Source organism: Carassius gibelio, chromosome B23 (genome assembly GCF_023724105.1).
Source record: "Carassius gibelio isolate Cgi1373 ecotype wild population from Czech Republic chromosome B23, carGib1.2-hapl.c, whole genome shotgun sequence".
In the NCBI taxonomy this organism is placed as follows: domain Eukaryota; kingdom Metazoa; phylum Chordata; class Actinopteri; order Cypriniformes; family Cyprinidae; genus Carassius; species Carassius gibelio.
Window position 1 is genome coordinate 15,775,094 of NC_068418.1, and position 16,154 is coordinate 15,791,247.

The 16,154-nt window shown below is 38.6% G+C and overlaps 1 protein-coding gene across 4 annotated transcripts in view; it reads left to right on the top strand.

The window, feature by feature from the left end:
- Window positions 1–995: 995 nt before the first annotated feature.
- Window positions 996–16,154, top strand: part of LOC128011466 (sterile alpha motif domain-containing protein 11) — a 58,549-nt gene continuing 43,390 nt past the window's right edge. Inside the window, exons 1-3 of one of the 4 annotated variants that reach the window (XM_052593922.1) lie at window positions 996–2,142; window positions 3,565–3,656; window positions 14,878–15,050. In XM_052593922.1, coding sequence (XP_052449882.1) covers window positions 1,686–2,142; window positions 3,565–3,656; window positions 14,878–15,050 — 722 coding nt within the window. In that variant the 5' untranslated portion in view covers window positions 996–1,685. Of the gene's footprint in view, window positions 2,143–2,338; window positions 2,392–3,564; window positions 3,657–14,877; window positions 15,051–16,154 lie in introns of those variants that run through there. The other 3 variants (XM_052593921.1, XM_052593920.1, XM_052593923.1) reach the window with 3 other exon arrangements.

Consider the following 16,154-nt stretch of genomic DNA (forward strand, 5'->3'; position numbering starts at 1 on the left):
CTTTGATTATACATAGATTACATCTTATATCGATAAGGTTAAAGTGCGAATAAAAACCATTAACGAAAAGAAAAAAAGGAACGTAAGCCTTGTTTTAAATTTCTGAAGGAATGGTGATGTTGTATGTAAATAGCACGGTCAGTTTCATCTGATTTGTTTACAATAAATTAAGAAGTATAATTGCTTTTGCGATGTTGTTTACCAATAAGGGTAGGATTTGTCCTTTTATTTTTTAATATATATTGCATAACATCAAAATGTTTTCATTATGTTTGACAGACTAGAGGATTATTAAATTATAAAATGATCATTAAAAGGCTGTTGCAGCCAAAACATTAAATTGCTTTCAACTGCACTGTTTATTTTGTTTACATTATAATGTACATTTTACAGCAATCCTGTACTTTTTTTTAACTTGTGAATGATTTTACTGTACAGTTCTGGCAACTACAGCTTCCATTATTTTACAACTAGGCCACATGATCACATTATGTGCAAAATGATATGAAACTAAAGAATCAAAATGGACCTTTCTTGCAACTTGTTCCAATAAAAAACTAAATGTAATTCAAAAAAACACATGAGCTAACAGTAAACAGAAAATAACATGTACTGCAACATACTGTAAACCAAAAACATGCTATCAAAAAATCTGAAAAAGTATTAAAAAAATTAATTATAAAATACAAGAAGCTGTATTTTTTATTATCATTATTTCAAAAGATTTGTAATAAACTTGCAAACTTGTATTTATAATCAACAAATCTTTTACTAAAAAAAAAAAAAACACCTTAACTGAATAAAAGTAACCACATAGCAGTATGAGAATGGAAAATAAAGCCTAAATCAAATGATTTCTGTGAACTCTTTGCAGTGACTGGAAACAGTGACGCAACCTCGTCCGTCGCGGACCCCTCGAGTTCGCTCGCGCTCGCGCTGCCTCCGCTGTTTAAATGGGCCAAGTTTGAGAAGCGGCGGAGAGTGCAAATCTTGTTTGGTATGGGTCTGTGAACTAAAGCGTGACTTCAGCGACGTATTAGGGGTTAAAAGAAAGAACGAGCGAAAGAGAGCGAGAGAGAGAGAGAGGAAAAAAAACAAAGTCCCATTAACGCCAGGCATCATTTGCAATCGAAAATTCGCACATAGTTAGCATATTTTTTTATATTCTCCTCAGATATGAAAATGCTCCGAGCCAGTCTGGCTCACTACCCACTGTGCATGTACTACTGAACTTTTACATGATCTACACTACATATACACACGCTTTGCTATGTGTTAAAATATCTTAGTCCTATGCTGTCCTCATTACTTTCTGGACAGAAATAAACTTAGCACTGGAGTTGACGGAGGAAATAAACAGCGCGAAGTTGCCATAGTGATTATTTTAAAGGAAACGCGTGATAAACAACCATTAAAGCACGCTCAGCGTTAATATCTGGCGGAGATGTCAGGCATTAGTCCGATTAGATGTGGTGGGCAGGAGCGCGGGGAGACCCGTCACGCGAGCAGCGCACTGAGGAGAAGAGTGAAGTGCTGAATGGCTGAACTTAAGCGCTCTGCTGTCAGCCAGCGACGCGGGAGTCGTGCGTAAACACACCGGTGCGCCTGGAACTCCGCGAAGAGGGACACAAGTTGGGACGCATGAACTGCTAATCACTCGTTACCGGCGCTGCGCTTCGGGTAACATGCCTGCCATCAAAAAGGAGAGACTGGATGGAGAAGACATGGCATTAGCCGCCTTTAACCGACCCGAATACCTGGCCCCTTTAAATGCCACCGCTATCCCCGTGGTGACCCCTCATCCGCCGCCGTACGATCACATTTTCGCCCATCACCAGCGCGCGTACTTGGGCTTTCGCGACGCCGCTCTGCATCAGCAGCACCTTCACCACCACTCGGACGACTTCATGCTGGAGAGCTTCTCGTCTATCCCGGACTTTCAGCCGTTTTTCGACAACGGGGAGCCTTGTATCGAAGTGGAATGCGGGGAAAACAAAGCACTACTGTACATTAACAAACTGTGCCAGGGCAGCAAAGGGCCCTCCATCAAATACCGGGCTGAGTGGCTCACCCCAAACGAGTTCCAGTTCGTGAGTGGAAGAGAGACAGCCAAAGACTGGAAACGGAGCATTAGGCACAAAGGTAAGTGAGTGTCGCGAGCAGCCGAGTGAATATTGCCTTTGAAATAAGGGTTGGTTTAGCCTCCGTCGTGTTCGTGAATTAACAGAACTGCTCTTTTTAGCGATAAAAATTTTAAGAGTTGCTGAAGAGCAATGACTTTAGTGTATTGAGAAGAGCTCACAGTGCTTTGAGTCGAACGGCTTTGGATTCGCACTGTTGGGGAAAAGGTGAAAAGTCGTTTTTACGCACGTGGACTGGACAGATATTAAAGTAAGGAGAATATTTTATACTTGAATTGAAAACTTTTCTGGCTGAATTTCACTTCTACCCGGAGTTGTTTTTGTAATGAAGTGGAGTAGAGCAGGATTATGACACCGTGGCACATTATCAAGCAGTTATAGATTAAGCAACTTGTGTTTACAAAGATTTCAACCCGTACACTTTTTTATTAGGTCGAAAACAACAAATTTGATGCTGTATTGTGTTTGGTAACTCTTTAGTGAGATATCTGCTTACTTAATGGTTTTGGCTCGTGTTTTTATCACTGTGTCGTTATAACATTTTTATTTCCATCCTTTCAGTTCGTGTCGACCATTTGTCATTTCTATTCAGTTTAGAACTTTTCAGGGTTTTATCTCGATTTTCTAGATCAGTTAATGGTAGATAAGTACAACAAACCTATATCTGCAGGTTGTCACTGGTTTTCCCTTGACCAATGTTAAGACAGCATTTGAATGAAAGTTTTCGTCTTTAGAAGGTTGCTAATATTAATAAACCCGTACAGTTTAAAAATTGATTTATATTTAATATAATGTTCAGGTAGTGATGTACATGTCTATACGGAGTTGTTTGTAAAGTGCAGTACATCAGGATAAGATACAGTGGCACATTATCATATGAAGCAGCTTGTGTTTACGAAGATTTAAAGTGAGGAAAATGCCATATTTTGACAAGTTACTGTATAAGTAATAACTTTGTGCTGATTTACAAGCTCATCTAAAGAATTTTATGCAGTTTACTTGAGTTTATTTCCAGAGGTTTCAAGTCTTCTTTCGGACAACAGTTTATTTTGGTAAAGACTAATTTTGTACATGTGCACTCTGGGTATTACTCTTGGTCACTTACTATAAATAAAATGGATGTCCTTTTAAGACACTTTTGTTGCACAGTGACACTGTCCCATGGATGAGTTTGACAGATGGGTGGATGACTGCAGGAGTTGTTAAAGTACAGTACGCACTGAAGGGATGCATTAGGTACAGTTTCGTTGGAGTCATCAGATGCAGGTCCATTTCTGAATGACTCTTTTAAAAGCTGATTTTGATGCATGATGCTAACGTGAAACAAATTCTGTATTTGGATGCTAGTTTGCTTTGTACTCCATGTGTGCATATATACATTTACAGGAATCTAAAAGGTTAACGACTGTTTTAATTTTTTTAGGAAAAAGTCTGAAGACACTTATGTCCAAAGGAATCTTACAAGTACATCCTCCAATCTGTGACTGCCCTGGCTGCAGAATTTCATCTCCTGTGGTAAGTTTGCAATTCAGCTTGGTCCATTTTACTTATTTTGAATTGAATGTGTATTTTAAATATACTGACAATGTGTTCTTTATATATCACTTTAAATGGATAGTTTACTCAGAAAATGAAAAATCTGTTATTTAATCAGCCGCATGTTGTTCTAAATCTGTGTGACTTTCTACCTTTCGAAAGGAGATGTTAGTGACTCAGTCACCATTCACTTTCATTGCTTCATTTTTCCATTTAGTGAAAGTCAATGGTGACTGAGACTGTGCCTAAGATCTAAAAATATAGACTAAATGATAGCAAAATTGTAATGTTTTGATTACGGGATGACCAAGTTTGTGCATTGTTGTCATATGTTGAAGTTGTCCTGCATGTAAAGCATAAGGAAGGTTATTCATTGAAAAGTTAAGCAGAGGATGACAAGCCACTGGTGGTGAATTACACGGTTTGATGCATTTTTCTCTGAATTGAATTAGAGATGTTAAGAAGGACAGTGACTTGCTGTTAGTGCTGTCACGGTTGGTTCCCAGAAAGTAAATAAAGACCAAGTACAAGGAAATGTGAAATGGTTGGAATTGATTGTTTTGGTTTGTTGGACTCTGAGCTGCAATGTAAGGTCACAGATTTCCTGTAGCAGATGTTCGAGCAAAATGCACCACACGCTCCTTATTTTCACTTTTCCAGGACGCTTCATCAATCATGTAGACGACAAAACTAGTTCAGTGTCCGTGAAGGTCAGAAAGAAATTGGGAGAAGTTGAAAGATTCATCTCTCTAGAGGGCATTTTTGCAGATTTTTTTTTGCTCTGTTGCCGAATTATGGCAGTGCCACAGATTGTGATCATATCCTGAAGTTAATCAGTAATATTACTAGCTGTGTATGGACTTTCATATCTCATTATTCTCACTCTGTGATATCTCCCACCTCTGTTAGAACAATCAACTTAGTGCATTGTGTGTGAGCATGTGTGTGTGCGTGCCGCAAGCTGGCTAGCGGTTGGTTGCCTGCAGTATTTGTCCACACAGGTGCTGTGTTTTTATCTGAACTGAGCACGTCTGTTGCCGCCTCTAACGGTTAATCTGGAGGGGAAGGGCGTAAGAAGCTTACTGAGCTACTGAACGTAGCTACCGGTGATTACTGAGGCAGCGGCACGCAAAGCGAAGGCGCTTCAGATAAGCTGGAGGTGTTTGAGTGATGCAGGTAAACTACTGAGGAGGGCCTGAGCCAGAGCCAGAGGAGATAAAAACTTAATGGCTTAGTTGTTTGGGGCCCTTATATTACCTCACACTGAGGGCGTTAGAATCTCATGGAGGCTGATTTTTGAAGATGAAGTGGAGGAGGCTCGTCACTAGCTCTGTCTGATTCTTGTCTTATCATTCCCGAAGTGAAAGGGTTCTGTGGTGCCGTATCATCTGATAGTGTTCGGATGAATCAAACCCTGACTGAAATTGTCTTGCTTTAATTGGTTTAACCAGCTTCCATCTGATTATTTCAAATCACACACGTAAAGTTCTTTTGAAGTTTGATCGTTTACTGTGAAACGGTTACAGTTTCTTTTAAGTGCTGTGACATCATCTGCAGCATTTCTGATCTGACTACTTGGTGAGATGATTGTTGTGTTTTTTTAAGTCTGCCGTATATGTGTTTATCAACTGTCACTTATTTTTTAATCTGGCGGCCAACTTTTGTATTCGTCTTGAGTATTATCCCGGTTTGTAGTTTGTTCATATATGGTTGAAGCTGGTCATTCGTTTCATGTTCACTCATTCCCCTCTATGCTACTGCTTTTTGAAGGAGTTCTGTCTATGGCCTTCCTTTGGTTTCTCTCTTAAAAGGTGAAATTTGCAAGTTTAGCACCACTAGTGGTACCAGATGGAATTGGAGAATTTTATGTCATGTCTTCAAATTCAGTTTGGTGCAGCAAAAAGTATGATGTACTCATAGTTGGGATAGTAGAAAGTGGGCGTAATGACTCCTGTAACTCTACAAACAGATAAACACTGATAGTACATACACACTTTCTCTGAAAAGCACTTACTTTCACACTATATAAATCTTCACACGTTAATGCTTCTGTGTGAAAAAATATTAAATCTTGAGAATATAATTAACACCTCGGTATTACTTGTTCACTCACTTAATGTACACACACTTTCCCTTTGACTGTGCGCAAAGTTTGTCAAGAACTTGTTCATGTTTTTTAACAGTAGTTTGAGTACTTCTTCAAGGTTGACCTTATATCTTATTTTACTGATGTTGTTTTTTTTCATTTCAACAAGTTGTTACAATAATTAGTTTGCAGGAGGAGTTACAGGAAGAGTGTGAAGAATAAACCATAAACTTATTGCTTCTTCTTTAGCATTTGAAATTGACAGTTGTATATTAAGTTAACACAAAACTCTTGTGAAGTGCATGCCTCATGCTATGCATGTCAGTGATGCAATGACATTAACTCGCTCTTAATTCGGTTGTGAGCCCGGAAAATGGAGAGTCTGAGGGATTTTGTGTATATCAGTCACTTCAATAAAATAACTGTTTATGTAGCTACTGTATTTAGTATGAATGTGACACTCATATTCTGCTTTTACTTGAGTGTAGCTTTTATGAATTAGCATCCACAAATCTTGCAAGATTAAATGTAAAAACACGGACATGTACAAAACAACAGGTTCTATCATGCTTTATGCAAATATGTTAACATGCTCTGTGTTGGTGTGTGTTATCTCTGAGAGGGATAACAGTTTTCTTCTTATATTGTTTCATGACCAATGTAAACACAGTTCCATTCATTACTCTAAATACTCAGTAACTGCATTTTTTTTTTCGACCCTCTGCAGTCATACCGGAGGTGAAAGGTTTTCATTTCAAGGTTATAAGTTCATCATAACACCTTGCGTTAGGTGTGATATGTGACTTTTGGACCTTTAAGCTGTTGTGGTTTATTGTCTTACTGCTAATAAATTATATGTAGATTTGTTCTAATGAAGTGTGCTTGATGACACAGAACCATTGTTTGCGTGTTTCTGTGTGGACAGATGAATGATCGTATGTTGTTGTTCCTTGAAGAGTCAGAGTCATTCAGCCGGCCTGGCTGTTGTCTCCCAGGAGAAATGTTCTTCCTTTCTTCTGTTTTTTTCAGCGGAACTAGTGGAGGCTGGCAGGAAATTACACTCCGCTCCGTCTCGTAAATATCTCTATGAATCTTGGCTTCCCCCCGCTGCGTCCCGGGTCAAGAAAGAGTTGTCACTGGGGGGTTGGGAACAAGGCTGGTCAAAAAAACATGGAAGATGGTGATGTCGCAGTCTAAACATCTTAGAGTTGGTCCTTCAAAGAGAACAGTGTCAGCAGTTGTTGATGTATTCATTGCACGGCTGGTACGCAGCCTTCGGAGGCAAGAAGAAACTGAACGTGGATGGAATAGTTCTCCCAAAAATGAAAATTATGTCTTTATTTACTCACCTTCATGTCTTTTCCAAACATGAATGCTGTTATTTTTCCCCCGGAATGCAAAGACAGTTTTAAAGATCTTGCAGCTCTTTCATTGCAATAGTTGTCAATAGTGACCAAATTAAAAAAAAAGTGCTATAAATGAGAGAAAAATATTTATGTAAAGGAATGAAATGTAAGTTATATATGGATATTTTTGGAGTTTTAAAGTCACTTAAAGTCTAAAAGACTTAAAGTCACAATGAAGTGCATATGACGACAGATCTTTTCTTTCATATTGTGTACAATTTTAATGTATTATGAGTTTATTACTCATAATACGTTAAACTTGTACTCAATATCGTTAACTAGATCGTTAACTGGATTTTAAGAAGTGGACATTGCCTTCAAAAATGAATGTGACTGCAGTAGAGGTGGGCAGTAACTATATCGTGATTGATATTTTTACTGTGAAGTAAAATGACTCGTATCATAATATAAGATTTTGGTCATATCACCCACCCCTACTTTGCAGTTGATTGAAGGAAAGGGGCAGAGTTAAAGCGTGCTAAATGATGACATACACATACGAACATGTACAAAAGTGAATTTTCATTTCATGCTGACTATAAAGGGATGATTTACACAAAAATGAAAATTCTGTCATCATTTACTCACCCTCATGTCATTCCAAACCAGTATGACTGACTTTCTTCTGTGAACCATAAAAGAAGACGTTTTAAGGAATGTTTGTAATCAAACACTTGCGTACCATTGCCCTACACTGTATGGACAAAAAACACTAGACATTTCTCAGAATATCTTCTGTTACCTTCCACCGAAAAACCGAAGCCATACAGGTTTGAAACGACATCACAGTGAGTAAATAACGACCGAATGTAATTTTTAGGTGAATTTTCCCTGTAATGAGGTATCATAATTTTATTTCCGATCTTCCACTCTTTTGTGGGATGACGTGGTTAAAGTGGATTGTTTACAAAAGTAATTGAAGTGTCGATTATGCGATTATGAGAAATTCACTAGAACTGCGTTAACGGCAGCGTAATTAGACAGTGATATTTTGGCTGTAAAGCGTGTGGTATTAGGTGAGGTTTGTTAGCGTAGACCAACACACATTAGGCAGAGTGTTGCTAGAGGGCTGGGTATGGGCTGGAATGGGGGCTGACGCCACACAGTCTCACAACAGCTCCGTCACTGTGGGGGGTTAGACTCGATGTGTGCGCGTGTCTGTGCGCCGTACGAGCGTTCGTGTAGCGCTGTGTTTGTATCCCTCACATGGAGCCGAGGCTATGCTGCTATGGCAACGGCAGGATCCCTCCTCAGGACAGCAGCGAGCAGCCAGGCAGTCTCTGCAGTGTGTTGCATTCATGAATTAAAGCAAATTAGAGCCCCCTAGAAAACCGCACCAAACTCACAACAGGCTTTTTCTGTTAATTCTGTTAGCCGCTTTTGCTTCAAATGGCGATTGTGCTGCCGCAGAGATGAGTATTTTGAAGCACAGATACATCTTCCCCAGTGATAAACAGGTGAGACGTTACTTTCACTAATTTTGTGTGTGCACATCTGAAACCACCACATGTTTTTCAGATCATATGGAGATTAATCAGGAAATGTTATCACTGAAGTTGCAGGAGTTGGTTACAGGAAGACAGTGCAGGAAAGGTTCACAGGCAGGTGAGGGATGACTGTGTGTGTGTGTGTGTACTGGTATCAGAGCTGGGTGTGTCTGTGTGGGTGTTGGTGGGAAAGGTACAGGGCTTATCTATCAGCTCATACAGCTGATCATTACAAAGCCACTGCGGCTATATATGGACGCACTCCTCCCAAATGTCAGTTTTTACATACGGCTGACCCAGTTCTTCTCTCAACTGTTCAGATACAGTGTGTAACATAATTTTTGCACAAAAAAACCTAAAAATAAAAAAGAGAATTACTAGAATTATGTTTTATTAAATGTAATTATATTAATTATCTAAATAACTTAAATAAATATATCGATTTTATTTAATTCTTATAAGCTCCTTTTCCACTGTCCTCAAATCTGATCAGCATTTCGAAAGCGTAGGCCTATATATTTAGCTTTTTTGTCTTTGCAGCATTCTGGAGTAACTTTCAGTCTCTGTGCTTCTCAGTTGATCCTGCTTTGGCTTCGTTTTCCGTTTTAGTTGATCAAAAAATGGACAAAACAATATTATGTCTAAAATGAAAGTTACTTATATTAACTTCACACTGCATTAAATTGATCAAAACCGACAGTTTACGATGTTAATAAAGTTTCAAAACATTTCTGATTTTGAATTCCGTCCTATTCATCAAAGAATCTTGTGAAAAAATGTATCACAGTTTCCTGAAAAATATTAAGCCCCTCAACTGTTTATAATGTTGATAATAATAAGAAATGTTTTTTTGAGACCCAAATCAGCATTTTAGAATGATTACTAAATGATCGTGACAGCAGATCATCTTTGCTATCACTGCAATAAATTGTTTTAAAATATATGAAAATAGAAAATTGGATTTTACTTACATCTTACCGACCCCAATCATTTGAATAGTAATGCGTAAATGTTTAATAATTGAAAAAAAAGCTTTATTTAAAATAACACTTACAAATTATTATCTTAAATGTGACCTATACATTCTATACATTCTGAGTTCCAGCTTCTATATTTTGGACTCTTGGGAGTGTTTTGGAGTCAGTACCTATCTATAAAGGTCTCCTGTGGCTGTCTTTTTTGAAGGGAGGGGGGATCCAAACACAGGCAGAGAAATCTTTGCATGCATGGCTGGACTGCCACTGACCTCCCCGCACCGGGAGACGCTTCACTGGGCTGACACAGCCTGCTTACACTATGGGTCAGGGGGAGGTTGTTCTGGGTGCGGATGGGAAGCACACTGCCCTTCAGCTCTCTCTTACTTACCATATAACTTACTTCCATAACTACTGTAGCACTGTGGAAACAAAACCAATCTGTAGTTTTGAACGCTTTTATAATTTGGTTTGGTGAAAGGAAGTTGTTTGCCAGCTGTATACACGAAAAAGTTTAATAGATCCCATCACGTGGATGTAACTGACCTCTATGGCAAATTTGTGGCAAGAAGACGTGTGCACATAAAGTATTTATCATTTCCAATAGTAAGCACATTAAACCCTGTCACACCAACCCACAGGCCCCCACCCCCAGCTTGTACCAAGTCTGCCCAGGGTCCTGCCTCCACACTTACGCTCAGCATGTATGCGGCGCACACACACAAACACACACACACACACACACACACACAGAGGTTAGAGCATACAGACGCGTGACTCATTAGGCATTCGTCCCCCGGGGACAGTGCTGGGGGAGCACGCCACAGCTGCAGGAATGTCATGAGCTGCTACTGCTGTGTGCAAATGTGTGTGTTTGTGTGTGTGTGTGTGTGTGTGTGTATCTTAGCAGAAGGCCAGCACACCTTTCAGAAGATACAGCGCCAAGAAAACGTCTCTCGGCTTTTCCATATCATCCTTACTGTCTGAGCCAACAATAAAAAATTTAAGGATGCCTTCAGAACTCAGAAGTAGACTGAAACACATTATATGCAGATTATACACTGGATAGAACCGGTCCCACTTGCTGATTATAGTCCCTACAGCGTTCTATCTTAAAATGCATGATACGGTAACAGCTATGACGTGAAACACCTGTTTACCATATCATTGCTTATTACCGTAGAAACCAACTATTAGACTTAGTGTACTGGAAAGTGACTGTGTTTTCTAGTGTTCATAAAGTTGGAAAAGAAAATAATGTTTAATAAAAAAATATTTTTTATTATTTAGTAACTTTACGGTTGGTTCTAGTACATTATTACGGTCACGTTTAGACTTTTTAATGTAAATTTCTTCACATTAACTTGTGTTCCTGTCTCCCATATTCAAGTGGATAAAAAATTAAAATCAATGGCACTCACTGTAGGAAGTACTTTAGGAAGAAGCTAAACTACCGTTCAAAAGTTTAGGATCTGTAAGATTTTGTCACTTTATTTGATCAAAAATACTGTAAAAATCAGAAATACTTTAATATCATTACAATTTCATTTTCTATTTTAATGCATTTTAAAATGTAATCCATTCCTGTGATGGCAAAGCTTGATTTATCATTGATTTATCAGTCGTCAGTGTCACACTAGTTATCAGAAATCATTGTAATATGCTGATTTGCTGCTCAAGAAACATGTATTATTATTATTATCAATATTGAAAATAGTCTTGCTCCTTAATATTTTTTTTTTTTGTGAAAACCATGATACATTCTTGATGAAAATGAAGTTCAAAAGAGCATCTTTTTTTAACATAGCAATCTTTTGTAATCTAAACTGTCACTTTTGATCATTTTAATATATCATTGCTGGATAAAAGTTTTTAAAAAACTTACTGACCCCTAACTTTCGAACAGAAACATATATCCTTCATCTTCACCCAGAGGTCACTGTGTGTGTCTTTTTTATACAGTCCTTGCTTGTTACAGCCTAATATAACTTTGAGGAAAGTTTTTCCTGGCTTGTTAAGGCTTATCAAAGGGCAGCCTTACTGTGCTGTAATTCTGCTGATTTCTTGTGAGGTCTTGTCTATGAGGAGACGGTGAGAACATCGCTCATAATTTCGAAGTCTCTCAGCTCATAGGTTTTATGGGACTTAAGACAGAAACCCCACCAAGCTGATTACTCACTTTGAGTTTACATGTGTGGTTTTATTTTTATGTGTGTGTGCGTTTTGTACAAATGTATATATATATCTCGTCTCATTGAAGGGCAGACATTAACTGTGGGCGGGCTTATTCATAGAAATGCTGCTTAGAGGAAATTCATATTCAATATTTTTCCATGCCTGAGTGACAGAGTGTGTGTGAGGGTGTGAATGTGTGTGTATGTTCATGTAGGCGGGAATCGAAGCCCAGGTTTTTTATGTTTTTGTTTTGAAGCACCCTCCCTGACTCCCTCTGTGCGGAAGTGTTACCGGAAATAGTGTGCAGCCGCCCCCGGTTCTGCGTCAGTTACTCCGAATAAAGCGAGGGGGCAGGACGGGGGCTTTCCGGGAGGACGTTGAGAAGGGTGGGGGTTGGAGAGGAGGAATGGGGGCAGGGAAGTGTGTGTGTGTGTTTGTGTGTGTGTGTGGAAGCCTGTCTCCGCTGAGGCCATGTGGGTAACAGTCATCTTTCAACGCTAACTTTATCAGATAAAGCATCACTAGTGCCAGCGCACTTCATACGTGGCTTCCAGTGGCTGTTAACATCTCCAAAACGCACGAACATAATGTCACGAAAAATGAAGTGTTTGTTTGTGTGTTCACGGTTTTGTGTTGAGTTTTATACAAGATTAATCTCAGTATAAATAACTTGGATGTTTAAATGAATCTGTTACTTGATGCTGTGCTCAAACTAAATACTTAAAACTAAAATTAAACTCATTTTTAATCTAAATAAATACATTTGCTATGTTAAAATAGGAGACATATAGAAAATAAACTGCTTCCTTTGCAAAAAAATAAAAATAACAGTCGCTCTGCTGTGTTCAGTCTGCCCATCCTCAGGGATGTTTTCATCTTTTTCGTCTTTTTCCCTCCTCGTTTTAATGTATGCCACTTGAGAGAATCCAGAGGGGCTGCACCTGTTTGCCTCTTGGCTAGTCTCTCCACCTCCTGCCCCGGCCTGCCACTCACGCCTCGGCTCCTGTGGGATGCTCTGCATATGTGTATGTGCGCGTGCAAGCTTTGGGTGTGGAGGAAGGATAGCTGCAGGGCTCGGCAAAGTTTGACAGAGACCGAGATACAAGCATGCTCACACACACACATACATACTTACACGACCCATTCACACAAACAGACTTTTCAGTTGAAGTTTTTCAAAGCTGTATCCAATCCTCTGGATCTCTGAACACACCTATAGGGGAGATAAGCTTTGCCGCTTTTACATTTTCTGCTATGAACTGAAAGAAAGTATCTATACGATATAGCCATAGATAGAAGACTTATAAGGGTGATGCAGTATCACAAATTATCCCAATTTGGGGTGAAAGCGTTGTCATTTCAAGAAATAAATTGATTTAAATTGGGAGTTACATTTGACCGAAAATAAATAAAAATAAAAAAAGTATAATGATGCACAAAATTATGCATAAAATAATGTTTGTGAACCAGAAAAATATATAATATTTGTAATATTTAAATGTTGAATTTTCATAATTTTGTTGTAATGCTCATAATAGTATTTCATAATAGTAGTTTACCATTTTGGGAAGTGTTTCATTTACTATTTTAAATAAAATATGCATGTTTATTTTTTTAACTGAGTCAGACAAAACAAACAAACAAACAGTTGCATATGTTTTTAGACTCCTATAAATGTGCTTTTACATAAGCTTCCAGCACTTTCCCCATGTGGGTCTTTCAGTCGCAAGCAGCATGACACTGAGGAACTATATAGTCACATGGCAAAAATTGTGTACATCTTCTTATTTGATGATTATGAGGTGATGCAGTGAGTGTACCCATCCATTCCATACCATTTTTGCAATCGGTTTCATCACTTTTTCTCTTCACTTTTTTAAATCTTCTCTTTTTCCCGTCAAATCTGCTCTTTCTCCCTCTCTGTTCACTCATGGATAGAGATAGAGGAACAGAAATCTGCACTGACCCCTTCAGGTCACATTAAAGGTCGCTCAGCTTCACACACTAAACCCTGAGGGCCTCTCATCCCCTTCATCCTTCGCTGTCTTTAGATGTCTGATGTGGATAGAGGGAAAGAGGAAGAGAAGGAATCACTATCACGTCTCGTTCACTCACCCATCCTCCATCACTGGTCTTGTGGATCAATGGTCTTTCCCTCTGCACTTCTCTCTTCCTGACTAAGTTTTGCTGTTGGAGTTCAGCTTATGTTAGGTCATTACCTCCTCATGATTTGTGACCTGTGATTCATGATTCATCATTTATGAGATTCATGACTCAGATGCAGCTGCATTAAATGTATGTGTCCTGTGAGGCTGATCTGTGTAGGTCATATGACAGCAGGAGAAATAGAATGACAATTTACTGGAATTTATAGTCATTTAGAATACTTTAACTTTAGATTGTCATGTGAATGCAAATTTTGAGGCTGGTATAGTGTTCTTATTAGATTCATGGCTTATGAACCAAAAGGCTGCAAGGTCACATACCACAAGGGGTGATTCCTCAAACCAATCACCATTGTTTAATTTATCCCAGATTATTAAATCAGGGGTTTTCAAACTTTATGAAATTATGGATCTTGGATTCATTAAAGCTGTAGTCCATATTTTTGGGGGGTAATCACCATTGTAGCGCAATTAATTATAATGCTTTTTTCCTCTACATTTTTTGTAGAATGGTAGTAATGTATAAAAAAATGTATTTATTATTAATATTATAGATATTACATTTTTACACTTTTTTTTACTTTTACACTATTTACACTACACTGTTAACTTTTGCAGAGTATATTGTATCTGCTTGGGTAAATTATGATTATGTGTGTACTGAAAACTAGCCTTTCATGAAACTAATTACATGAATGCAAATGCAAAAAACAAAACAAAAACATAATGAATATGACTGTAATCCATTCAAAATGTGTTTTATCAGCCTAAAGAGAACTGAAACCTCAACCAGCGTGTGACGGATCGGGAACATTAGCCATTTCTCTGTACTGCAGCTCAAGCCAGTAAAATCAGTGAAGGCTGTTCCCAGAGTCTCAGTCTGTCTGTCCCCTCTGTGCTCCTGCAGAACCGTGGGCGACTGGCAGAGAAACGCACCATCCCCTTGGCGCCAACACGGGTGCCCAAAAAGGAGCTGGCCTCCGTTTTCAGCAGTGACGACAGTGAGGGCAGCGAGAGGGCCAGTGGAGATCATGCAGACATCAAACAGGAAGAGCTGCATTACACTATCATGAGAAAGAGGTGAGAATTTGTTGAGTGCATGTTGTGTAAATGTGCGAGTGTGTGGGTGGGCAAAAAGTTGAGTGCCAATCCCAGTGCCCGGGATTGATACATCAACCATGATCTGCCGGAAAGTGGTTAGACATATCAGACATCAGTATAACACCAAAGAGTTTTAAACAACCCTTAGGTCTTTACCCTCATAGCCCCTTATTTTGACGAACACGTACCCTCTAACACACACAAATATGCTCATTTAGTTTTCTGGCAGACACTACAGACACACCGGATGTGCCAACAAAATACCCATGCTAGTGAGCCCACAGGATGCATTCACAGAAATAAACATGAGGTCTTCTCATGAACCATATGAGAAGTGATATTGTTGATGAGGTATTTGCAGTCATGCCAACTTTCTTGATGTCATAGATCTCAGAATGGCTTGAGTGGCTACCTGATTAATTTCCACTGTGTTAAATTTAAAAGAAACACCTTTATTATTTTAGCATGTGCCTTAACCACATACACAGTTCTATTTTGGGTTTTTTAACTCTTGTTAAAGACTGTGGAAAGCAAGACAGTACCTGGTCATCATAGGCTAAAGTAATCATTTTACATCATGATTACAACTAATCATTTTGATTCTATGAGAATAGGGAAGTCCACATTACAGCTATAATAATAACGACAGAGAAACAATAGCATTGGAATCACAATGGAAGAACTTTGAGCGTTTAAAGCAGCAGATGATATAATCACAGCACATGTGGACACTTATTTAGTTATCGATACACCTACAGTATCCTTAGTTATAGTAGTGAACAGGCCTTAACACCTGTTCATTTGTATATCACTTTTTATATCACTAACTAAGTATTAATAAAGGTGTCATAGGTAGCCATAAATGTCTGAGTTTTTGGACTTGCACTATTGTGGGACCATGGTAGTATTATTGGTTAGTTTCTGAAAGTACCATATAAAAATGTTGTAGTGATTGTTGAGTATCATGGGATATAAAAGTACTTGTTTTGTGCTTTAAAGTGTCCATGCCATTTATGTTATAACTGTCTAACTATAACGGTTTAATATTCATAAATTACATTCATTTTAAAAAACATAGAAGAG